The following is a 26338-nucleotide window of genomic DNA, read 5'->3' as shown; positions in this document are numbered from 1 at the left end:
CAGCACTCATAGGAGTGTCTGCTGGCCACAAGAAGCTTTTTCTTTTGTTTTTAGGAGATAGCCTGTTAAATATTAGAGGGTTATATGTCTGATTTTGAAAAGCAGGATTTGGTAACTAACGGCACAGAAACACTTTGGTGAGTCCATCGTAACGTTGCAGGTGGTTAAATGCTGTGGTAGCTTTCAAAGGCCATCAGCAGAGATTAAAGCCTGTTTTTGGTAGACACTTTTATGTTTAAAAGCTGAGTTCTTTGCATCCTGTGGCATGGAGGTTGTCTCATTGATTTAATGGTAGCAACAACAACAGCAATGCTGCATGCAGGATAATACATCTAACCGTAATTGCACAAAACCACCCGAGGAAACAATGTTTGCTCAAAACCTGGAACAACTCCCCAGGGCTGGTGTTTCTTTCACTTCAGTTTTGTTTTGGAATAAGCAAGAGCAGAGTTTGGAGCAGAGTTTGGGCTGCAGTTTGTGCTTCCCTGTGGCACTGGAGAGTTGTTTTTACCTGTTGCACACAAGGTGCCCCATGGACACCTCCATCGAGGCGGGGGTCCGGCACCAGCTGTGGGCTGTGCGCCCTGGAGCAGAGGTGGCTTCTCACTCCCATCCTGCCTACCCATGGCCAGCCATCACGGGCACCCTGCTTTTCTCTCCTGCATCTCAAACCCTGTTGCTAAGCAACAATTTTTAATTGGAGAATTAATTTGGCTCCAGGACATCCTGAGCAGCAACGTATGCTAAAAATCTCAATTGAAAGGTTGTTGCATCAGTCCTGTACTTATGCTGTGTTTAGAGATAACAGTCCCTTTTTTAAAATATTTTGTTAGCTAAGGGGGGTGAGGGGAGGTAGCTGCGGTCCCAGTGGGGCAGCGCTGCGGGGCTGCAGGTGAGTGTCGTGGCTCTGAAGCGAGTGGCCGGCTCGCGGTTGGGGTGAGCAAACTGCCCTAGCATCCGTGGCCAGTGGTGTCCCCGCCGCACCATGCAGGGCTCCATGCTCCTCCTCAAGCCACGCCAGCTGGACGTTGTGCCTCTCCCTGCAGTGATGGGGCCGGCGCTGCCACCTCGGGGGAGAGCAAGAGGTTTATTCCAGGGACCCTGGGGGAAGAGCCAGGGTTTATTCTAGTAACATCTCCACACAAAGTGGTGCTCTTGGTTCTCCTCTGCCCCTGGACTTCTATGGTGATATTTTAATGGTACGGTGTTGGTGGATTGATGAAAAACAAGAAGCTTTCCCGTTTGCTTTTGTGAGCAGTAGTTCTTGTATAAACACGCACAGAGTGGTGTAGCAAGTGCTCGGTAACTCGGGTTGTGCTACCACAGTGGTATAAAAATAGCATAAATAAACAGACCCAGCAGGCTGGCGCAGCTTAGTTCTAAGAGTTTCCCAGACCAACTGCATTTATGAAACTTGTCTGTACAGATGTATTTACTTCACATTTGCAGAGGGTGACCAATGTTACCCTAACTCCAGCAGCATAGAGAAAAGCTCCGTGTGGAGTCAGGCGGCTTGCCCTGACTGAAGTAAGGGGACAGTGCCGTTCCGGGGACATACAGAGTCAATGGCACACACCAGCTTGCTGGGTCTGTTTGTTTTTTCTGGTTTTATACTGCTGCAGAAGGATAACCTTAAACAACGATGGCAGGATCACTGTGCTCAGTGTGCACTCTCTGGTGTTTATCAAATGACAGCAGTAACTGTGATCTTTATTTAGTCTCTGTCCATGCAAAATTATTCTGTATTTCTACTTTGGCTGTGCCCAATCTGATGTTTGCTGATCCTCCCAAATCAACTCTTCTGCAAAGGATGCCCTCTCTCCAAAACGGCAGGCATCCCAATACTATCAGTGTGTCTAATTGCCGGTAACATTGCAAATATAAATGCAAACACAGCGTCACCTCTCTGCTGCTCTCCCCTGTTACGTGGGTTTGGTTGCAACCACGTGGTGCCAAGCAGTGTCCCTCTTGGCTGTGCATGCGCCATCACAGTCCAGAACCTGTCCGGAGGCTAAAGGGAACACTGACAACAGTTACACATTATGTTACTGCAAATAGTGTCCCTGTGGAAGTAACCAAACGCAGAGTAAACCCTGCTTTGAGGAACCTCAGCCTGAAATTCAGGGGTGTACTGGAGGCGGCAGATGTGGTGGGCTCCCCGGGGCTCCTTCTGGGAGAGGAGGGTTCATGTTGGGTGTCACACTGGGTGACGGCACTGCGGGTGCCAAGCCACAGAGGGGTGGTCTGGGTCCTCCCTGCCTTCCTGCACCCTGCGAGGACTTGGGTGTGGAAAACCTCCTGTTGCCTGCTCGCAGAGTTTCTGAGGACAGGGCGTCTCGGCTTTGGCAATGCCCCTGCGCGGGGGCTTGTCTGGGATTCTGCAGGTCCTTCACACAGGCGCCATGGGGTCCTGATGGCTTGCGCCTGGAGGAGTAATGACCTTGAGAGAGCAGTTTGCTAATTAGACGTTATTTATTGCATCACCAGGCTGTGCTTTCCAAGAAAGTTTTAGACTGGAGCCAAGTCCACCAGGGTGATGAGTTTGCTGTTCTTCCTTTGTGTGATAGATTAGATGGTGTTTCTAAGGAGAGGTATTAGAAAGTAATTTGAATTGGTTTAAAGTTTATGCGGGTACTGAAGCCGTAGATGTTTGCAAGTTCTTAAAACAGCTTTGAAGGCCTAATAGCAACTACTCAAAACACGAACTACTCAGGGACCTGCTTTTCAGACCTCGGTGCAGATACTTGCCCAAAGTGTGCATGCTTTGGCCTGAGTGTGCATGAGATTGGGGGTTCACACGCACCTTACTGGAGCAGAGGTAGAAACCAGCATCGGCGTGCCAGAGACGCCAGGGCCACGGGTGCAAAAGCTGGACCCAAGGCCACCCTGAGATCTTCTCTGCAGATTGCGTGGTTGGATAAGAGCAACTTGGGTGCCATTAATTTGTAAACCCACCTGGTGTCAGCAGTGAGGTTGCTGCCATGAACTCTGCTGCTCCAGTGGGTGAGGGGAAGGCTCACCTCTGGCCTTTGAAAGAGCATTTGCAGGGCACGGAGGATTTTGCCCAAAGCTGTGGGCTGCGCCATGGCTGTGGGTGAGCATCGGGGCTGTCGCAGCACCGCGCTGCATGCCTCAGGGCTGCCAGTGGGTCACGCTTCTCTGCTGGGTGGTGGCGCAGTTGCACAGAGGGCTCTGCAGCACACTAAGCTCAAATTATCTTCTTGTTAATTAGTTATTGACTTCTGCTGATATTTCCATTAAATATTCCCTCAAGAAAAAAGTAAAAATTTAGTACCCATTATTACCTAAGCCGTAACTGCAGTGGATAAAGGAGCTTGCAATCCCAGAAGTGAATCCCAAGAATACTTTTTCATTATTAAACATGCAATCAGGGTGTTTTCTGGAAGGAAATTATTTTCAGAGAGCAAGAATTGCTGTTGTATTTCTAACATTTAGTGTGGGATCTGAAAAACAGGACGTGCTGCACTTCACAGAAAAATGGTGTTGTAGAGAAGAACATAGTAGTGACCTCACAGAAATCGACTAATTTCTTGCTCATCTATGTGAAAGTCTTAAATATCTAGGTGTAATATAAAATTCCAACATGTTTGTCAGATGATCCAAGTCTTGTAGAAATACTTACACTGTATTTTCAGAATGCAGAATTTTTGGGGTCATTTTTCCAAGACAGGATTGACTATGGTTTCTTTTTTGTCTGAGTTTTGCATGTTTTCTCTTCCACAATTCTGCAAATATCCACATGAAATGCCTCCCGCTTTGTGGGGAATAAAACCAAATTGCATAGGTGGGAGGTGCTTCTGGCCATCTGTGGGAAGCTGCCTGGGGGACAGGTACTGTGTCCCTGCTCCCCTGAAGGCAATGGGAAGAAAAACTCCCAACCTGACTCCTGATCACCAGACCTTGATTAACCCCATGCTGCACCTCGATGAGGCATTACAGGAGACTGAACACTGCTGGGGTCAGGCATACGTGTCCAGACTGCAGCCAGGGCATCCTGATCCCATGACTGGAGTGGACTGTTCTTTACAGCATTTTTGAGCAATGAAAATGAAATGTACAGAATAGGAAATGAATTTGTATATTAAAAACTAAGACAAAAATGGAGAGCCAGCATGAGTTTAAAAGATTTACTTCTGTAACGAGAGCAGAAGCAAATGTGTACTTGCCCCCATATTTCAAACAAGACTTAAAAGTCTGCCTTTGTATAGTAGCTGCTGTCAGCTAGAAAGATTATACTTCTTCATGGTGTTTTACCAATCATTTAAACAGAAATCTGCACATCTAAAATGTGTCTGCCCCGATAAGTAATGATTTTTCTGTAAGAGAATTTGAAAAATAAAATAAGAAAACCACATTTCCCTGTGGTTGGGAAGCAGTAACATAACACGGAAAGGTTTGCCCGCTTCACTCTGTCCCTTCCATGTCGCAGTGGTTTGCCAAATATAAAGGCAAGTGCTGTTGTCTGGCACTCAGAGAAGGCAAGGTGCATGCGGAGAGGCAGAGCTACTGTCTAGGAGAATAAATAGAAAACTCAAAGAAAACAGGCATTTTCTGTCAACAAATGAATAAACAAAGTAAATATTTTCTTATGGACACATTTTTATTAATTCCTATTTCCAATTAAAAACTCCTCAGCACAGTAATCTGACTAGCAGTTTTTACAAAAACGCAGTAATCTTCAGGAAAATACCTAGATTGCAGGGTTTGGTGTGTAGGTCAACAAAAAATTGAGATTAGCAATAACCAATTTTTTAAGGTATGTTTTGGGGTCTGTTTTTTATTTCTTAGGAAGCTGTGGAAGGGTGAAAAAGCCGTGTTTGATGGCTTCCGTGTAGCATCCCAGTGTCCCTGGCCATTTGGGGTTGCTCACCCCTGCGCTGGCTCCTCGTGCAGCATGGCAGCTCCCGCTCTTCTGCAGTTGCCGTCTTTGCAGCTGCTCCTGGTTTGGCTTTTTTCACTTACCCGACTGCCGTGGTTTTGGCCGGGATGCAAACCCAGCTTCCCTGGAGCAGCGTCGGGTGCCGATGCCATCTGGCAGCGCTGGCACATCCAGTGGTGTGTGCTGAGCGCTTGTGAAGCCAGTGGCAAGTCTGTCAGTGCCCTCCGAGCGTGGGACCTGGCTGTTAGTGGCAGGGAGTGAGTGGCAGACGAGGACCTCTGGGCATTTTTGGGTGAAGGTGCAGTGTGTCCCCGCAGTCAGGGCCAGCTGCCTACACGGGGACACAGGAGCTGCACCAGCTCAGCATCACACACAGGTGTGAGAAGGGCTCTTGCAGACGCTGCTAGGAGGAGGAATGGTGCAGAAGGTAATGCGCAGGTAGATCAGCTTGCAAACAAATGTCTTTTCTTGTCACCGCCCTTGCAAGCCCTCATCATTTCATGATGTTTGCATGGCGTTTAGATTAGGCAGGTATTCAGAGGTGGGCCTGATCCAGCAGGCAGTGGGGGCAGACGGATGGACAGAGCCCCTGGGGTGATGCTGGGCCGGTGACCCCCTGGCCCCATCCCTCCTGCCTCCCCAAACGGTGCTGAGGAGGCAGCCAGGTCCCCCCGCAGCTCAGCGTGTGCTTGCCATGTGCTCGGGTCAGTGACCTGTAAATATTTAACACGGGCACGGGAAGCGCTGGAGAGCGAGGCAGGAGGCGTTACCAGCAAAGAATGACACCCTCGGTCCCCCAGCCCTGTCAGGGCAGCTAATGCCAGACCCACGCCTAGCACCACGGGGGGGTGCAGGGGGGCGCCTCCTAGCGCCCCGCACAGGTCCCTGGCGGGCAAGTGCCACCCACTCCTCCCTGTCCCTGTCCCCATCACCTGCTTTTGCCAAGGCTAGACAGCTTAAAATACTGCAGACATCATGCTGCCCTAATTTAATGACAGTCAGGCTCGCTGTTTAGTTCAGCCTGGGCTCTCTGCCTGAAGGTTGTTGATATGATAGCTGGAGAAAAACATCATGTGAGAGTGTCCTGCGTGTCCTCCTGCTCTGGCATTCCTGCTGGGAGGACGCTGAGCCACCCGGCTGACAGGCCGAGCTCTCCCTCTTCTTCCTCGCTGTGCAGGGTGTATTCGTGAGCAGGGTGTGCACAAAGGCTCATCACGGCGCCCAGGGCCATGTTCTTGCCGTGTCACTGCTGTCAGGAATGTAGTACCTGATGGGTGCTGGTTAGTGACAGCAGGATTGCTTAGCAGGGACATGTGTGGGGATGGCGCTGGCACTGCCCTGCATGGCTTGCAGGCCACTCAGGCCGCCCGGGCCTGGCTTCCCACGGGAGGCTGGTGGCAGAGCCACAGCGTGGCCACAAAATGTGGCTCGCTCAGGCCAGTGCGCCCTGGGCGCCGTAGCAGGTCCATGTCCATGCCTGGCTCTAGCAGCATCGCCTGGGCCTGGCCCAGCCTCTTCTCCTCATGGCTGCTGGTGGGGAGCTGCCGCTCCAGCTGTTGGCTGCAGTGTGAGTGAGAGCCGGGTTTCTTCCTGCAGGAGTCCAGAGTGCAGAAGTAAACACGGGATCGTGGCAACAGGTTTTTGCCCAAATATCACATCGCTGTGTGAGTGATTCCCCCCCCCCCCCCCCCCCCCCGCCATGCTGTGCACCCGTAGTTTCCCTGCTGGCTCTGCCTGTGGGGGAGGCCCTGTCCCGCTTGTCTCGGGACTAGAGATCTGCAGGTGGCCTCTGCTGAAGAGTGTGCCTGAGGAGCCTCAGGAGCATTTTTAATAACTTTTAGTCCAGCAGGATTCTCGTAAAACTCTACCAGTGTGCTGGTACAGTGTTTCAGGACACTGCCAGTGTGCTCGACTTCCACTTCTCTGAATTTACTCACTTACAGTATTCATTTTTTTTATGATTGAAAAAAACAGGAAAGGGTTCAGAAAAGGTTCAGAGAGATGAAAACCTGCCTTAAACTTTGTTGACTGAAGTTACCAGAATCTAGTGAAAAGGTAATTAAGAAACTACTTGCTCACAGTATAAAGGAGATGAATGCAGTCTGTGTTCTTGATTGAGATTTTTGACAGTAGTTTTCAGCCTGCGGTTTCTGACTCCTGGGCGCTCTGTGGACCATTTCTGAAGGTCCATGGAGTATAAGTAAGACAAGAAAGCCATTTCCCAAACAGAGAAGTCTGCATTTCTTTTGGAAAATTTGCAAGGATCTGAAAATTCAAAAAGGTTTAAAGTTAAATGCTGCACTAGACTCCAAAGCAACATACAAACAAGAAAGATGTAAACTTTTTGAGAGTAGCTAATAATAACTAAGCATAAGCACAGTTTACTTGGGTATGTGGTATATTCTTGTAGTTTTTAACTCAGAGTAAATTGTCTTCCTTAAAGATCAGGTGCTAAGCGAAGAGAAATGATGGCCTTGATGGGGCAACAATGGAGGGGCCTCCTTGTTTCCCAGGAGCCTGAGGACATTGCATTAGATCACTGGAACGGTTTCTTCTGGGCTTAAAGCATTTGAGTCTATGAAGTACATTAAACAGTCATGATCCAGTCTGGAGAGGTGTGGAGCAGCCTAGACCTCACCACTGAAATAAGGACATTGAGTTTAATCTGCATTTTGGAATCAGGTTTGTTAATTGCTCCTCTCTGATTCCAGCAACACATGTAGTAGTTTCATGTTACTCATTAGCAGTAATTAAGTCTGAATTTTACACTGTGCTAATGTAAGATATCATCTTCCAGGCAGCTAGTAAATGTGTAATTTTGCCCTGTGTTACTTAGTGGTAGCAACAATTAACATGGGTTTTAGTATCAAGAGAAAAATTGACATAAATAAAGCTGTTCCAAAGTGCTTGCCTTTTACCTACCATTTCATAAAATTGTGAAATGCTTTGGGGGGTGGGGTGCTGAAATGACGTTGGTTTATTTGTGCAAAATGGCTTAAATACTGAACTGTGTTGTCAGTAAGGCATTAAAGGAGAGAACCAAGGGTCATTTTGTCTGAAAGCATCCCCCCAGGCTGAAAATGTGCTTTCCCCCGAGCGTACAAACAAGCCGGGTGGGAGATGTCCCACACGTCGTTTCAGCCAGTCTACCGCAGGCTGTGCTGGCCCCTGCACAGTCTGGCCGCTGCTTCAGGCTGTCAGGTGCTGGCTTTGATCCCCACCGGGGGGATCGCCGCTGCTCTCGCCGTGCGGTGCTCGAGGTGTCCTGGGGAGCTCCCATGGGTGGAACAGCAACCAGCAGATGCATATATGCATGCATGTATATGTGTATATACACACACACGTATAAAATTCATGCTCCATAAACACCAATTCCTGTTGCCACCATCAATTTGTCTTTTCTACTCATGAATTGTTAGTTACTGAAGTATCCTAATCTTTATTTGCAGTAGGAAACTCCATTCCCCTGTAAAAATATTTTCTCAGGCTGCACATGTTTTTTTCCCCCATCTTATCTGTAGTATAGATGTTGTGCTTTTAGCTTTTGTGCATTATCTGGCCCCTGTCTTGATTGCTTTCCAACATTTGGAGCTGTGTTATTAGGGAGATTTTCTTGCAAGTGACTTCAGTGATCCTTTCTGTGTGTCAGCTCTGCCGAGGACAGCCCATAGCACCCCTCAGACCAACGAGCAAACGCCTGCGAGAGCCCTGTCACAGGGCTGTGTAAGGGGAAGGCCCCACACCAAAGGGCTTGGGGGACCCCTCCGACTCTTGCCACAAACGAGAAGACTGATGTCTGCAGCCCCGCGGCCCACGGCCAGCAAGGTGGCAGCGAGCACAGCACGGCCGAACGCCGGGGCAGCCTGCGCTGCAGTTTCTGTTCGTCTGCGCCTTCCCATTGTGACTGGCAGCAGTCGCTCAGCTCTTCTGTGTTGTCTCTGGAGGTAGACGGGATCATGTGATGGAAAAAGCGTTTCATTCAAGGAAATATGCTCAGGGATTATGAATGGAAGCTCTGAAAGATGAACTTTCTTTGCCGTTCATTACAGTAGTGGTCTTCATATACATAGGGCTTTCTGTAATCTTGGTGTGTAGCCTAAAGATATCCACAAAACGTTACGTATTTTTCTTTGTATCAGGTATATCTTCCTATGCAAGGATCACTCAGATGTCAATTGAATAACTATGAAAATGAGTTTTAAGAACTTTGGACTGCTAGCAGGAGAGATGGATTGGGAGGGGGGCAGCAGCAAACCGTTTATCCCAGCCTTAAGGGAGACAAAAATCATTGAACAAATTAGATTTCTGGCAGATCTTGTAACAAGAATACATTTTAACTTTCTGAGCAAAATTGCAGTATAAGGTCAAACTATATTGAATTAATTTGTTTCCTGATAAAAACAGTTTCTTACTTAAATTAAGGCTCTCTTTTGCTTTGTCATTGTTCCTGTTTGGATTTATTTCAAAGATGAATAAGTAAAGGAAAAAAAATGTAATTTAAGGAATCTGTTTTTTTCCAGAAAAGCATTCAATTCTCCTTTTTAGTTTGGGTTTTTTTATTGTTATCATCCCTTTAGTGAAAGCATGGGCTCCAGTGTTACAATTTTAAAGAACAATTAGTGTCTAAAGCGTCCATATTAATGAATTTGTATTTTCTGAAGTCTCATGGCATGCGAGACCACAGCTCACATGCCATGAGAAGAGGGGATTCTCTTTCCCAGGAGAGGGGGTTTCTCTTCCCTGACCTCCCTCTGCCACACACCGTGGCTGAGCGGCTGTGCAGGCAGTGCCCTTTGCTCAGGCTGTGCCTTTCATTTTAGAGGTTTTTACAGTGGAGCTACAGCTGGGGGGAACTTGGGGCTAGTTTTCAGAAGTCACGTTCGTGCCCAGCTCCCCGTGCCCCAGCCGCCGGCTGAGCACCCAGCGCTGCCGAGCACCAGCTGCCCTGCTCCCAGGTGGGAGCCTACCGGTGGGTGCACCCAGAGCAAGAGACCGTGTTAAAAGAGTTCAACCAAGGAGGGTTGTCTTGTGTGCGAAGCTGGTTTATGTGGTAACAAGGAGTTGTTACAAACTTGTTAACAACCCCCAAACAGTGGGGTTTGGGTATATATTGTACATAGAATTATTTTTTATTATTTCTTGATGTGAATGGTTGTCAAATTGATGAATGTCCTTTCATCCAAATAAAATTAGTGCATGAAATTTGTTGTTTACCACATCTGAATTTAATAAAAAATTTAGAAACAAGCTAATTCTGATTTTCTTGTTTGGTTTACACAATTGCAACAAAAATGGCTCATACGTAAGAGGTTTTCTTCAAAGATGCTGTATTCCGGGTCTAGTGAAAGCGCAGAGCTGGTGCTGTTTTCCTGGTAATGCTACTTTGACCACCTGTCTTGCTGTGCGCTCAGTGCTTCTTGTGCCCCTGCACAGCAGAGAGAGAAGTGAGCCTTTAACATTTTCAGAGTTGCACGTGAGCTTTTGCAGGCTCACTGCTGCAGCCAGACCACATTTCTTTTGTTGGGTTTCTGGCTCCGCAGCCGCTTGCTTCCTGGAGGCAGCTCTATGGGGAGGGGGGAGCCATTCTGAGTCCCAATGGGCATAGCTTTCACTGAGCAAAAACGTGTGCCCGTAGAGGATGGGCATGCTCTACTTTCAAAACAACTGGTATTTGCTTGCCTTCAGCAGCTTTTTAAAGAAACAGTATTTTTTGGAGTCGTACTACAGAAATACATAGTTTAGAAAAGCAAAGGAAGCAGCTGATACTAGAATTGTCAAGTTGCTCTGGTCAGTATGTGATAGCCTAGAGAAGTAGCCAGGGGCTTTCCTCCTAGGTCTGTAGCGTGTGTTGTGTTTGTTTTAGCTGATGACATAAGGAATGAAGATACGCCTATAGCTTCTAAGGCAATTGTGTGAATTCTCTTCCTCAGGGTCGATGTTCAAGGGAAAACTGCAAATACCTTCACCCACCACCACACTTAAAAACACAGCTGGAGATAAATGGACGCAATAACCTGATTCAGCAGAAGAATATGGCCATGCTGGCCCAGCAGATGCAGCTTGCCAATGCCATGATGCCTGGTGCCCCGTTGCAGCCTGTGGTATGTACACTTCTTGTTTCGATCAATGAGTACAATGAGTTGTAGTTGAAGTAAGTTAGTAGGTGTGCTTACGTGCCTGTAAAATGCCACAAACGTTGGTAACTGGTGGAGAAATCAAATACAATGAAATGCTGGTCTGTATGTCTTTGTACTGCTTAACTCTCTGTTGCCTGAAGTAATTTTGTTAATCTAATTAATTTTGTTAATCTTTTGTTAATTTAATTAATTTTTTGCAACTTGTTTCTTAAAACTAAGAAAGTGAATTATCTGTGTGGGATTTTCATAAATAGACGTTTCCTTTGCAGTTTCATGTGCTCTAGGAAATTCCTGGGTTTGAGAAGATTCCCACTGGATGTTTTCCATTCACTCAGGGGAACCTTCTCAGGGAATTACTTGCTGGAATTGGACTTTGGTTTTTACAGCACGTTGTCAGGCAGAGCAGAAAGCTTGCCCTGAGTGATGTATGGTGCATGTCAGTCTGACCTGCACGATCCACAGCTCAGGCTTGGCAGGAAGAAGAAGTACAGATAATCATACCTTCTACAAAAAATCAAGGTGTGGGGGAAGGAGAATCTATCAAAAATCTCTCATCTGGTCACAGTAAAATGTGATCATATATTACATCATATCTGTTTCTCTTATACCTTAGTAAGTAAGCGCAGTGCAGTTTTCCACAAAGTCGAACGCCATGGCTGAGTTTCTTGCTCTGCAATAATCCCTCGTTTCAGCAAATGTAAAGATGACTGGCATCAACCCGCCATGCACATACACATTTGGGAGCTGAACACCCTGTGCCAGATCCCTCTCTAATGCAATCCAGAGAGGTCATTTGAGCTAACCTATGGATAAATTTGGCCCAGAACCCTTTTGATATAAATTTCTAGTTCAGATATTAGAGGGTACTGATTAATGTATGAGCGAGACTGGCGCTGATTAATGTATGAGCAAGGCTGGTATATTCTACATAAAAAGGCAAATAATGCTCCCCTGGCTGAAGCTCTCTCCTTCAATGGGTAAAATGGCAGCAAAGGAAAAAATAAGTTGAAATATATATATAAAATAAATACATCTGCATTACCACTTCTCTGACAATTCTTTTGTTCCTTTCTTGCTGGCAAAGGTAGAATTTAGGGAGTTTAATTCCAGATACGTTCCGTTAGGAAACCTATATTCACTCTGTTAGATGAGTTCTTCAACTTTTATTTCAAAAAACATACTGACAATTAATACTCCTCAAAATATAGCTAAATCCTTAGGAAAAATCATCTCAGCAGGAAGGACTCTCATACTTGTGCCAAATGGTTATTTGGCCCCCTGTTTTGTGGGTGTACAGAATACCAGTAAATATGTTGTAGCTTATTTGATTCAGTTTATATAACTGTTATTCTTCCACAGAGCTTTATGCCTCAGCTGTTTCAAGAAAAAGGGTGTGTGGGGGAGAAAAGCAGAAAATGTTGTGGTAGGATTTTCACAGTAAATTGACTTTAGTACCTGTTAGCACAGTGTGAGAAGATACCACGTTTTGTTTTCTCTCTTTTGATTGGCTTTTCTTTAAGTAAAATTGTCTGTATCACCTGGGCAAGGAGATGAGCTGAGGCAGCATCAGTGCACAGACACCAAATGCTGTGGCACCGCAGTGCTTCAGGGGATGTCCTAACACTGCGCAGTGCAGCCTGCTCCTTACTCCTGTCTTGCAGGAGAAATGTGGCTGCCTGTGGGCTGGTGCCCGCTGCTGATGGCTTTCAGATCAGAAACAAAATTAAGTGTCTGTACAGCTAGACAGCTCAAAAGCAGTCTGTACTTTACGTGCTTTAACTCCAGAGCAACCTCAAAATGATTTTTCAATTTCAACAGCTCAAAACAGACGTGTGCACATGGCACAATTTTACTTTTATTTCCTGATTTTAGTACAGTGATACAGCCTTAGTACCAGCAAATTCATATTTGGGACTCTGAGAAAGCTTAAGTCAAAAGGCAGCCAACAGTAAGAACCATTGCTTAAAATATTCTTCTCTGTTAACCTGTTTGTTTGTTTGTTTCATGAATTGTAACCAAATACGGCATGCTCGGGTTTATACAAAGCAGTGTGTAGGCACACACCAACATTTGGGTAAACATGAAAAAAAATACTAATGCAGTCCTTTGGATTAACGTTCTGTAAAAACAGGCTAGTGTGAGGATAACATTTAAATAAAATTTAAATTCTCCTTTATGCTACACTCACACTGTCCCTAACGAGCAAAATTTAAGTCAGTATATTTTGAAGTGCAGCACAAACCTTCTACCCGTGCCTGGGTAATTTCTGTGTACAACACTTGAGTTCAGACATGACAGACTGTGTATTTTCAGAATTCAGTCTCATTGAATATGAGGTTTCATAGCAAGGGCCGTTGGCTGTCCCAGCAATAGTGTTTCCATTAGTAGGATGTCATCCTACTAATTTGGCCTTAAAATTACTTTATTTTTTAGCACAGTTGAAATGGATGTTATTTCAGGGTGTTCTAGCAAGTGATTTATATCATCCCATCTAACGATGCTTCAGTCAGTCTGTTTTGTTTTACAAAAATCAAGTCTATGCTTTAATAAAAGTAAGTGAACTAACTGAACAAGAGACTCTAATTTGGTAAGCAAAGCAGTAGGATCCTTTCACTCATATTTGTGTTTGATAAATGTTTTATCTTAGTTGCAAGTAATGTCTGTGGACTTTTCCCATCTTTCCTTTTTAGTTCACTCTTTTATCTGTCTTTAGCTGGCACTTGAGGGAGGGGATTTCAGATGGTGAGCGGGGATTGCGTGTCCTGCTGACTGCAAGCACAGAGATCCTGAGGAAGAGCTCTGCCTGCTCGAATTGGTTCTGCCCTCCTTGCTTGTAAACTGGTTTAGGGGGAGTTGGGCTCAACTAGACTAATGCTTTAGTACTAGAGCATCAGTTGGTATTAGCACATCAGTTGATACTAGCACATCAATGGGTGATGCTGTGCTGCTGCACAATAGCAATATCAGACCCTGGATTTGCCTTTTCCAGTGTGGAAGAGTGTGAAAAATGCTGAACAGAAGCAGGAAGATGCAGATGTGAGACCAGAAGAGCAGAGATGGACCACGAATGTGGCTGGAGACGCTGGGGCCATTCCTCGCCTCCAGGGCCATGTGGAGCGCTGGGAGCACGAGGAACCCCGAGGCTGCTTGCTCTATACAGGCCTGAACCGCGGGGCTCTTAGTCAGGCATGCATTTCTGCAGAGCGCTGGCGCTCCAGAGGCGATCAGCTGCACACTGCCGGTGCAAATCCGCAGCAGAGCAAGGTCCCAGACCTTCCTGCAGGTGTGTTTGTAATTCACAAGTAGCTGTAGATTGTCAGTGTTTCTCTCTGTGTATGTGGTACATTCTTGTGCTTTCCTTGGCACGGCAGGTGCTTGGTAGATGACTCTTAAAGATGCATTAAATGAGTCCAGCTCCTTCCCTGCGGGCAGCCGGTCCTGCGGGGATGGCGAGCTGGGGCGCTGGCAGAAAGCCCGTCTGTCTGTCTGTCCAGGGAGGAGCTGTGGCTCTGCTGCGATGCAGAGGCCAATTTCCAAAGGTGCCCCCGTGTCTCCTTCCCAATCGATAGACCCCATTAGTGAGCAGTGCCTTTGAAAGGCAGAGCTGTGGAGATCAGACCCACTGGTGAGGTTCACGTTGGTTGTGCACAGGCATTTTTAGAGCAGAATTATTCAGTATATGGGATGATGTGGATTCTGGGGCATCTGGCAGCACAAAGCAGCATCCAAGGCTATGTCCTCCTTCACCTCTGTTCTCTCTGCATGGTAGGGCCCTAACTGCAAGGCCAGTAAGTAGTTGTATGGTTTGGTCGTGGTGATAAAGAAATACTACCTCTGCTTCTAGAGATGAAGAAGTGAAAGCTTGCTGGAAAACAAGTGAGCAGTAAGCAGCAGAGACGAGCCCAGTGGCTCGGACTGACCTGGAGCCTCCCCCCCTGTCTCTCCTTTCCTGCGTGGCATCAGGGTCCCAGTTCTGACCAGTTTGCAGTTACAGGCTGACCCTCGGCTGATGCTCATGGATGGCAGGGCCGTGCTTGGGGTGACCCTTGCGGCAGAGGGAGCAGTGCACTGGTGTCCCGCTCCTCCCCGTCCCACAGCCACCCGAGCCTTGGGTCAGGGCTGGGGATGGTCCCTGGGCAGATCCAGTCTGTGCCATGTGTCCTCTGGGGCCACTGTATTGCCAGAAATTTTTCCTTGGTGCAGGAGTGTTCGGGTGGCTTTGTGCCCTGGTCTGCTACCGAAAGTGGTTGTGTGCTGCCCAGGTTTCACCACTTCATGGTCTCTTTCTGCCAGCAACGTGGCTCCGAGTCTGGGCTGATACGACTGTAAGATAGTTTTTTATCTCCTAATTTACATGTGTACAGCACATTGCGAAATACCTGTGAGTTTCAGAATAATATGCAGTGGCTGTGATAAAATATGCTATTATTTTGCAATGGTCTAAAGGCTGCAGGATATTTATAGTAGTATAAAATGTTCTCAGTAGAAAATAAATGGAATAGTCTTTTATACAGTGACTATATTGGGCTGAAATCAGACATTGGTATCTCTTAAGTTACACACTAACAGACTGGTTCATAGTTTTATTTTCAATGTTCATTATTACATAGCTGATAACACAGTAATGAAAAGTGCCATTAATTGTGTATTTAATAGTAATATTTTATTTCCTGTAAAATTTGCCTGTTTGTTTTTCATTCACATTGATGAAGAACCAGAGACTTTAAAGAAATTGTTCCCATTTACACAACTTTCGGTCTTTTTTCTTCAGTAATCTTTGCATGTGTTTTTCTCCAGTGTTTCAAATGGACCTGTTCCTTGCTTCCAAACAGTTCAGTCATTTCCTCAGGAATACAAAAACATGTGGTGTTATATGCTGTCTGGCTGAAACAGATATGAAACAGAGAAAAAGAGTTGTGTTAACTCCATAGTTGTTTTTCCCTCTAGCAATTAGTTTGGAAAAAAAATTTAAATGCCTTGAGTAACTACTTTATTTAGATACTAAAGGTAAACACTCCAGATGAAATTTTATTTGGCAATTACACTGGTAGCGCAGTGCCTTTGCATTCAGTGGGGCAGAAGAGTTATTTAATCTTTACTGCAGTGTAACAGCTCCGCATTGGGTCTTGCAGCATTATTTGGTCTTCTACATCCAATTATCTTCACAACATGTGACAGCCTACAAGGGCATCTGACTCTTTTTTTAAAACAAGCAAACAAACAAAACCCCCTGGTATTTGCATGCTCTCTCTCTCTGGCTTAATGTTTTAGTATAAATAAAGCATATCCTTGATGCAGTATATTTCTTTCTGAATATCTGCGTGGACAGCCTGTTTAATTTTGTAAAAATAAATGATTATGATTGTCTGGTCTTGTTCCTGTATTAAACTCCTGTAATTTCTGAACCAGAGCTGGCTGTCATCAGGGTCAGAAATGTATTTATCTGTGTCTGAAGTTGAGTGTGGTTTGATGGTGTGTTGGGGCTCTCACGCAGATGCCTTTTTTCCCAAGAGCGGATGTTTGTACACATTTTGGACGTGTGCCGCCAAGAGCCTCCGACTTTCTCCTGTGGCTGTGAGGCGTGCTCGTTAATGATGGCATTCCTCAAGTGCAGATCAAATGAGAGTTTGCTCCAAGAGCTGCCACGTGTTGGAAGCTTGAGCAGGAGAACCAGCGGAGGCTGGCAGGGGATGCCTGTCCTCATGGTCTTGCTCGTGTGCAATGTTTGCACGGGTGTTCTTCACGTCCCACAGACACGACAAATGCTTCTTTCCCATTAGTAACAGAAACTCACCACCATTGTGCTCAAGATGATAGCCAAAAAGTTATTATGCTGATGGCATGGCAAGTATAAATATTTAAAGTGTCTTTCTTCTTCTTTTCTCTGATTGCAGCCGATGTTTTCCGTTGCACCAAGCTTAGCCACCAACGCATCAGCCGCCTTCAACCCCTACCTGGGGCCTGTCTCCCCAGGCCTGGTCCCAGCAGAGATCCTGCCCACCGCCCCGATGCTGGTGACAGGGAACCCTGGTGTCCCGGTTCCTGCCGCTGCCGCCGCTGCTGCCCAAAAGCTAATGAGGACAGACAGGCTGGAGGTAGGAGCTGATATGTGTAACTTACTCTCACAAGTTGTATCACTTATGTCTCCTAGATATAAAACATTTTTCTTGTGAAAGAAAATAATGCAGGTTTTGCTTCAGCTGATAATGTCGTATCTTGGTGACGAGTAAGGACAGGGAGTGACTGAGTGATAATATAGTAAGTTAATGCTTGTGGTTCTGCTTCTGACCCTCCGTTGCAGAAAAAAATGGAAATACTGAGACCTTTTAGGAATGACAATAATTGTGGCAGCAGCAAGAGCACCTTGAAACTGTTTGTGTGTGCCCAGAAGGTGTTAATGTGAGGGTTGTACAGGCACGGGTAGTGAGCACCAGGGGCGGGTGTAACGGCAGAGCTTCAGCTACCTGGGTAAAAGATGGCTTTCAGCCTCTCACTTTCGCTCTGGACAGATGGTGCCAGCACTCCCCCACCGGCCTCCCGCGCCCGGCTTATCAACCTTGCTACAACCCTGACAAGTGTTAGTGCACTCTAGCTGGTACTCTCCCTTGCCCTGAATCTTTTTTATCTGAAAGGCCTGACAGTGTTTTCGGCACCTTATCGGTGCTGCGGCAGCGTGGGCAGTGAGCCAGCAATGTGCTGCCGGCTGCTGCACACTTGGGGCGTGCCTGCGAGCACAGCCTGCGAGCACAGCCTGTGTGCAGGCGCTCCACAGCCCCGGTCAGGTCTGGTGGTTAAAAGGCGGCGATGGGAGAGGCTGAGCAGGCAGGGTGATCTGCTGTCACCCCGTTTGTCTGTTGGACACAGCTGTGTGTTAGGGCATGCACTGCCTGCAAGAGGTCCGCTCTCCCTGTAGCACGGCTGGTGGTGCTCTCCCTCTCCGGCACCGTGCAGCAGCCGACAGCAGCTTTGATCAGCGGTGGGGGGGGCTGAGTTGTGCCATGACCCATCCCTGCAGCCACAGCCCTCCTGCTCTGCCCTCAGCCCCCACCCCGGTGGCCAGTGCTCAGCACTAGCGCTCCTGTAGCATTAGTGCAGTGGCAGGTCTCAGAGATCCTGGTACTGCAACATCTCCTCTGCGTGGGGAGGGTGTGAAGGCTTGAGGGTGTGGGGGGTGGATGGGTTGATCTGCTCTTGGATATGGTCCCTGAACTCAGGGAGCATGATGGGAGGAGCAAGAAGGATCTCTGTTTTAAAATGCAGCCAATTGTAATTGTAATGCTTTTGTTTCTGCCCATGCATCTGCATTAACAGGGATTAATTCTCCTTACAAGGAAAATTAATTCCTTTTTCTTAGTTGCATCTCTGACTGACAAGCTGCTGCTCAGAGGCTGCAAGCTGGGAGGAGTGTGGAGGGTCCTCTGGCAGTGAGTGTTTCCCACTGTCGCTATTCTCAGAGCTGACGTCATCACAGGTTCCCCTTCTGCGGGATCACATCATTTCCCTTTTTAGAGATGTTTTCTCCGAGGAAGGCATTCCCCAAAGCATGGTCAGGTTACAGGAGAGGCAGCCGCACTGAGCTGAGAGCTGGCGCACGGGTGGCTGTTTGGAATCACTAAGACATGTTTTTCCTTTGAGGACTCTATTTCACGGTGGATACCTGCCAGAGGTGGATTAAAACCAAAATGCAATTAGATAAATTCATAAATAAATCATGCTAGATTTGGAAATGAGTACCGAGAGGAGGATGCCGATGGCGGAGAGCCCTTTGGGTTGCAGCACCGAGGTCAGCTGCTGTGTTTGATTGTGCTTCCACCCATGTAGAGGCCACGGCACTGGTCAGTGATGTTGGGGACTTGTGGGCTCAAGTAAGCAGGAGCAGGATGTACCCGAAGTCCCCAAGCACCAGCTCTGCCCACGGCCAGGGAAGCGTGTACATCAGTGGGAGCCTGAGAGGGGCTGCGCAGGGGCACCTCTTCATGTGGAGCCTCTGGGGCAGAGCTTGTGCTGTCTGGCAGACTGTGACCAACGTGCATGGGAAGCTAATGAAATGTGGGACTTCAACATGCAGGATTTGATCCTCTGGATGCTTGCGTTCTCTTTATATAGCTATTTAGAGAAGTGATACACTGCTGAGCCAAACTCCTCTGCACAAGAGGGAGTTGTGAGAGTGTTACTCTCACAAAACACCCAGGGGCACAGTCTGCAGTAAAAAACATTTTTATCAATTAGGAAAAGCCAGCAAAAGCATCTGAAATCAGTAAAATTTAAAAAAAAGGCTGAATGGTTTTGCTTTGAACTTGTATGGAAAGGAAGATGATGGCCAAGTTGGAAACCCCTGAAAATAAGTGCAGAGACTTAGAGGAGTGCCTCTTTTGTCACCTTTCCTGGTGAAATGGCACGGTGCGGGGATTCCTCCAGGAGCAGACTTCGTTCGCTGCAGGAAAAACTGGCAGTGCAAGAGCGTGCCAGGTCCCTGCACGCTGGCCGAGCTCCCACGAGGCAGCACCCTGCACCAGGGAGAGCCCTCTGCAGTGCTGGGGAGGCACCACCACCCTCCCGTGGGCTCAGCTCACAGCCAGAACGTGGTCAAGCAGGACACCTACTTCTTAGCCATGTTCTCCAGTTGACTTAACATCCCAGCTCAGTCAGCACCCAGCAGCCTTCTCTGCTGTAATTGCATCTCAGTAGGCACCGCTCGAGAGGTGTCGTCCTTGGAGGAGGGCTGTCCCAGCCCAGCCTTCCTAACAGGGCCCTTCCCTTCACTCTGCCCTAGCCATTGCACCATGTAGATCACTTTAAAGAAATCCAGTTTCTTCTACCCTTTAAACTGTTTAAGTTTTGCTTTTTATTTTGACTGGGATCAAGAGTACATCCAGGTTGAGCCACCGACTCTGCAAATTCCACACCACGCTGCTGTTGTACAAAATTAGTATCTGTTGGGTGGGGGGTGTCTTTTCCTCCTCTTTTTTTCCCTTCAGCAGATGCAGTTTAAATAGTTTAAGTAGGTGAGAAGATAATTTGCCAGTGCTTTCCAGTATATTGGTGTATCCAAATTTAGTACACAAATACCAAATAAGCACATCATTTTTATGAACAGCAAAACATTTTAATGTACTTTATAGATTACAGAAATGCAGAACTGATTTGAAAGATGTGGCACTGTCTGATATCTGCCTGCTCTTTAAGTGAGCTTATTGCTGTCGGTATTGTCATTTGTTATGACATGATTAGAGGGCTTTATAAGGCTTAGCTCGCTCTCCCTTGGAATGAACTGTCCTCGAGAAAAATAACCGCTATAATGTTAGCATCTAATCTTGGAATATGATTTGTTCTGCTTAGAATTTTAAATACTTATTTTCAAGAATGATGTACTGTGGCGTTAATTAAGTTAGCACACGTGTTCTGGGATACTGAATCGGGCTGTTCCACAACTAAAAGCTCTCAATACGTATACCTGGGATTTTAAGGAAAGCAGGCAGACAACACAAATCTGTCAGGCAGTGTGCCTAGTCTTCTGAATTAATATGAATATTCGTAAGATAAGGTCAGTGACTGTTAACTAGCAGTAGGATTAATTTCATACATATTTGGACCGTGTTACCTGTACAGATAGCATGCAGGTGTTTGGGTGTCCAGTGCGTTCAGTCACTCCCATAAGGAATCTGGGTCTCAGGGTGGAAATTTCATGGGTTAAGGCTTTTCCTACAGCTTTCCTCACACTCCTCTCCTGCCAGAAATATCTTGAACAAAAGTGTGGCTCTTCAAGTGAACTAGAAGAGAAGCGAGAAGGACAGGGAAGTGAGAGAGAAAGGAATTGCCTAACCATTTTGTGTAAAACGCATGTGTTTCCATTTGAATGCCATCATTTTCTATTAGAAGTATTCAAGAATCAAGAATGACCACAGCCAAGCTGCTGTTTCCTGCTTTCTTCATATATACCATCTTCTGCCAGAAAGAAGCAGCATAGAAGTTCTTGGAGATTTTCAGATCTTGGGTAATCAGGAAATCTGACCTAGCGGTGCTGTTTGTTTAAACATTCAGAATGTACTGGATAACAATATGCCCATTTTGATAAATTCTCTTCAATGCAGAGAAGAAGACAGGAGATGTGATTTGCTCAAGGAAGGGCAGGGATCTCAGCTCTGCTGTCCATGTCCCTCCAGCCAAACCTCTGCCCGCTTTTGGGTGGGCAGCGTGGGACCTCTGCTGTAGCTGAGGTGACGCAGTGGTTGTCTCCCCACCAGGGTGGGCAACTTGAATCCCAGCAGAGCGATCAAAATAAACTCAGCCCAAAGTTAGAACAAGTTAAGTGAATTACGATAAATCAGTAATATTGCAGCAATAACTCAGCATTTTTGCAGACAGGCTAGAGATGTACAGGTGCCTCTTTTGTTTATGTTTCTTAACATACTGAGTTGAAAATTACGATACTAATTACAGGGCTATTAATAAATAACTAAATAAAAGCTCTCCAGATCTGAAAGACCAGACAACATATCATGCTTCTGTGCCGCTCTTTACTCAAGCAGATGAATGATATATTACTGCCTGCCTGTGACAAAAAACACCGTTCTCAATGCTTGCTTTTAAATAAACAAGAATTGGAAACTTTCTTGGCTACCGTCACAGTGGTTGAAAAGCCATTGCTGGTCACACTAATTAAAAGGACTAGCAGTATCATGGTTTGTGTCTGACTGCTGTAAACCATCATTCAGAGATCTGTTAAGGAGCACCGAGAGCGAGCCATTCATTGCCTATCTCAGCTACTGCATGACAGCTCTGTGAAAATTTGCTCAGGACATGCCAAAGATTATCTGCCTAACTGTTTCAGTTTTCTGGTCATTCTTCTTTGATTTTTAACTATGATAAAATTAGCTTATCTGTGGATGCGTTTTCTTTCTCTCTGTGTATACAGATACTTTTATATATATATACTTATATATGAATTTGTGTGTATCATCTTTGTGTTATTAATGGAGTAGTTCTTGTTTACATGTGGAGTGGTTTTGAGACCTCAGTTTTGTGGATCACCAATACAAGACAAAGAGCAAAGACAGTCAACTGACATTAGTTGCATCCTTTTCTTTATCTTCAGAGGAAAAGACTTCAGTTTACTTCTAGACTGCAAACAAACAATCAAAGGAAGTTATCCATTTTTGTCTATTTGGGAGGCCTGTGTTTGGGTAGAAGACACTGGTTCATGGCCCAGAAAGTATTCCTAGATGATGAAAGAGAGCAAGTTGCAACGCAGGTGGTGGGGCTGACCAACCCAACACAGCTCTCTTGGAGAAGGAATAATATGCCAGCTCCATTTGGTGTATGCTTCAGAGTGAGGGGGGAGAGAGACCAAGGAGTCTCGTGTGAGCAGGGATGGTGCTAGCACGCAACAGATGCCAGAAGCAGACTTGTATTTTTTGATGGCTTAAACAGGCGCCGCCTCCTTCCCCAGTCACTCCCTGTGTCATGCTGGCTGGCAAAGTGGTCCGTGCCACTTCATGGGGACTAGACCAGGGAACAGATCTGGCTGAAGAATTACCTAGCAGGCAAGTGATTATTTTCCAGCTGAGGAATTTGCCCAGCCTGTTTCATGTGTGCTGCAGAAACAGTTCTGCAAGCACCGAGCTATGAGCAGTAGGGCCACAGGGATGAACGAGAGCAAGGGAAGTGCCTAAACTGGCTCATTTGGCTCTGCTGCAAATGTACATCCAGAGTCTGTCACCGCATGGAAAAAGACTATAAATAGGGTCATGCTGGAATGACCCTGGGGAAATGGATGTTTCCTGCAAGCAGATTCACAAATGGCATTGCTCTTGTCATTCGGGGGTGTCATTTCATAAGTCTTAGATGATGGGCAGCTGGTACTTGAAGCAGCACAGGGGTTAAAAAGCAGCTAGAGCACTAGCATGGATGGAAACCAAATAACAACCAAATTTGGCTTGTTGCAGGGATCAGAGCCAAGGTCCTTGAGGAAATACTGATGATCCAAGCTCATGGGCACCCACCTTTAAAAGGAAATTCCATCTACTAAAGTGGTTTTATTTTTATACAAACTTGGTTGCTTTTGTCCCTTTCTGTTTCCTATAGCCTTTGAAAAACTAAAATGACAAACACATTTTTGTTTGCGGTTTGTGAAGAGTTGACCATGAAAAGAACACACGTCATTTTTTTAAATACAGGGTTTGCAAGGTGTGTGAAGAGGGAGCCAATGCTTGTCGCACTGGTGGCGAAGTTAGTGTCTGCACCACTGGCGGTGGCTGGAGGTCCGGGAGGGGCCTGTGCCAGCTCAGGCCTGGGCTGGAGCCCGCATACCAGCAGAGGGGATGCTGCAGGGGGATGCCCTCCAGCCAAGCAGGTTTCTTCCTGCAGTTTCTGATTCCTTCAGCTTGCTTTGGCTGCTGTCACGCAGTGGCAGTGTGACAGTGGGACTGGTGACCGCTCTGGCTGCAGCCTCTGCTCTTTCCCAACGGGGCCCACCTTCTGCTGATCTGCAGGGCAATTGCTGGGCAGCGCGGGAGAGGCAGCCACTGCCACTGCGGGTTTTGGATTGCCCTCTCGTGGCAGATGCCTGGATCGTGGGGGATGGTGCAGCGCCACATGCCCCGGCGGGTGCAGCTCACTCTCTGGCATGGGCACGAAGGGCCCGTCTGGTGGGGCTGCTCAGGGGCAGCCATGCAGTCATCCTCCTGGCACCTGTGGCCAGTCACCTTAATTAATGCATCAAGTGTTGCTAACTCAGGCACAGCCAGATCACAGTGGAGCACGACCGTGTCTGAACACCATGGTGCTTGGGGTGATCTCTGAGAGCTAGCCACAGCAAGTTTCTTCAGAAAACAGAAAAAGCCCTGTGGGCGGCTAAGCGGGAGCCAAAATAAAACCTGCTGTGTGCTTGGCTCTTGATCCTGGTGGGTTTTGATGCTCTTTGACATCAGAAGTGGCTTTAGAGAAGCCAGGTCCCTGCTGCCAGGGAGCCAAGCCCACTGTCCCACCACCACTCTGCTTCTCCTGGGGCCAGGCGCTCATCCTTGCAGTGCCCTCGTAGATGTTCAGAAATTAAGCGATTTTCTTTTCCTGGTGTTGCAGGTATGTCGAGAGTACCAGCGTGGCAACTGCAACAGGGGAGAGAATGACTGCCGGTTTGCTCACCCTGCCGACAGCGCGATGATCGACACCAATGACAACACGGTCACTGTCTGCATGGATTACATCAAAGGGAGATGCTCACGGGAAAAGTGCAAATATTTTCACCCTCCTGCACATCTGCAAGCCAAGATCAAGGCTGCCCAGTACCAGGTTAACCAAGCTGCAGCTGCCCAGGCAGCAGCGACTGCAGCTGCCATGGTGAGTTTGGAAAACGCTTCTGGAATAGAAGTATGTTGACAAGAGACAATAATTGATGTGTTAGCTGTTCTTGCTGGAGGGGGGTGCGTATGCGTGTGCTCGAGGATCCCAGTCACTACATGGTGCAATGAGCTTTCTCAGCATGTGGTGCCAGATCTGCTCTTAAGTAGTTTCAGACCGTTAAGGTGTTTCACTAATTTTGCCTGCTCATGTACAGAGTATCTATATGTACATATATGTGTGCATACGTGTGTGCGTGTGTGTACGTGTGTGTGCATATATGTATATATAGTTTATTGTATGTTTGTGTGTGGGTAGATGTGTATCTATCTAGTTGCACAGATAGATAAACCCATATTTCAGTTACTGTAAGTCTGTGTTTGTAGAGACTTACTTTGAAGTCGATCTTACTGTGTTAATGCTATTCGTAGCTCATCTCCTCCGGCCCCCACCTGAGGGCTGTCGGCAGCTCTTGCAGGGCACTAGAGCAAACCTCGTAGTTGTAGCAGCCAGATCTGGAACTACTCAGGGACTGGTTTCCTAGCAAGGAGAGGACAGCATCTTGAGGAGGGCTGTGGTGGCATATTGTCCTGTCTGTGCTGAGCCCCGTGGGGGTGTGGGAAGAGGAGCGCAGCGGGCTCACTGGGGCACGGCAGCCAGGAGGAGCAGGAGCGGCAGCGCCGGCGGTGTGAGGCGGTAGCCATGGGCTCCTGAGAGGCACTCCGCCGCCGGCCGGCGCAGGCAGTGACCTGGTGGCCGGTTGCGGGGAGCCCCTTTTCCGCTCCTGCGTAGCCATGAGCGCCCCGCGCCTCACCCGGCCTGCCCGCGGGAGGGAGGCCGGGGCGGGAGACGGCCGCAGGCGCCGCCCTGCCTGCCCTGCCCGCCCTGCCCGCGTGGGGGCCGGCCGCCGGCCCCCCGTGCATGCCTAGTCTTGTTACCGTTGTACACGGCATCCGGTGATTTGTTTTTATTTGTTTTTTCTCACCTACCCAAATGCACTGCTGCCCCCATGATGCACCTCTGCTTGCTGTTTATGTTAATGCGCTTGACCCCACTGGCCATTGCCATCATGTGCTCGCTGCCTGCTAATTAAGACTCAGTCGGCTGTCAAATCACTGAAGCGACCCCTCGAGGCAACCTTTGACCTGGTACTATGACCTTTCACCTTTTAGCTTGGCATGTAGCTGTATCGTAGAGTGGAGTTTGGGGTTAATGTGTAGAAATGGAATATCCCGGTTCCCTCCCTCCCCAGTCCCCGGCGAGGGACGCGGGGGCGGCCGGGCCAGGCTGGGCTGGGCCAGGCCCCAGAGCAGGGCGCCAGAGCAGGACCCCGCCACCCCCACGCCCCGCCGGCCCCCTCCCGTCCCCTTCCCTCCCTTCCCATCACCCCTGTCCTGTCCCATCCCGTCCGCTCCCCTCCCTGAGGGTGCTGCGCGGGCGGCCATGGCGCAGGGCCGGCCGCGGGCGCAGGGTGCGTTGGCATGGCTTCGCGGCGCTGTGGCGCGGAGGCGGCCCCGGGGGTGCCGGCATGCGGCGCGCGCTCTGCATGCCCGGGCAGGTGCTGGGGCCCGGGGAGTGGGTTGGCGCCAGCAGCCCCGCCATCCGCTCCGGACGGTGACTATTAACATCGCTTCTACGTGTTGATCCTCATGGAGCTAGCAGTGCTGCTTCCCCCTACCCAATAGCCTCGCTCCTGATCAAAACCCTGAAGCTTTACCGTAGCGTAATATTTACGCCGGTTCCTATAACGTACGGCTCTGACACGTTACCTGTGCCGCTGTAATGGTAGGCTAAAGTAGTGCTCCCTTGTAATTCTTTTACCTCGCCTTTTATTTGGTAGTTAAGTCTGCTATGCTGCTTGCTTGCTCATGGATAAACATGGTGCTGCCTGGTTTTTTTGCCTTCTACTGATTTTTCTTTTTTCCTTTCTCTCTTCCCTTTTCTTCTCCCTCCCTCCCATCCT

The 26338-nt window shown here is 47.7% G+C and overlaps 1 protein-coding gene across 19 annotated transcripts in view; it reads left to right on the top strand.

Annotated features, from left to right (window-relative positions):
- The window catches only part of MBNL1 (muscleblind like splicing regulator 1), a 110868-nt gene that overhangs the window by 69031 nt on the left and 15499 nt on the right, over positions 1-26338 (top strand). For 17 of the 19 annotated variants that reach the window (XM_076341521.1, XM_076341505.1, XM_076341520.1 and 14 more), the window contains 4 exons: positions 10831-11001; positions 16932-17132; positions 24118-24375; positions 25470-25523. In XM_076341521.1, coding sequence (XP_076197636.1) covers positions 10933-11001; positions 16932-17132; positions 24118-24375; positions 25470-25523 — 582 coding nt within the window. In that variant the 5' untranslated portion in view covers positions 10831-10932. The remainder of the gene's footprint in view (positions 1-10830; positions 11002-16931; positions 17133-24117; positions 24376-25469; positions 25524-26338) is intronic. The other 2 variants (XM_076341510.1, XM_076341511.1) reach the window with 1 other exon arrangement.

Source organism: Aptenodytes patagonicus, chromosome 6, assembly GCF_965638725.1.
Source record: "Aptenodytes patagonicus chromosome 6, bAptPat1.pri.cur, whole genome shotgun sequence".
NCBI classification, from domain to species: Eukaryota; Metazoa; Chordata; class Aves; order Sphenisciformes; family Spheniscidae; genus Aptenodytes; species Aptenodytes patagonicus.
The sequence above is the reverse complement of the archived record's forward strand: the minus strand, read 5'-3'. Positions and strand labels throughout refer to the sequence as shown.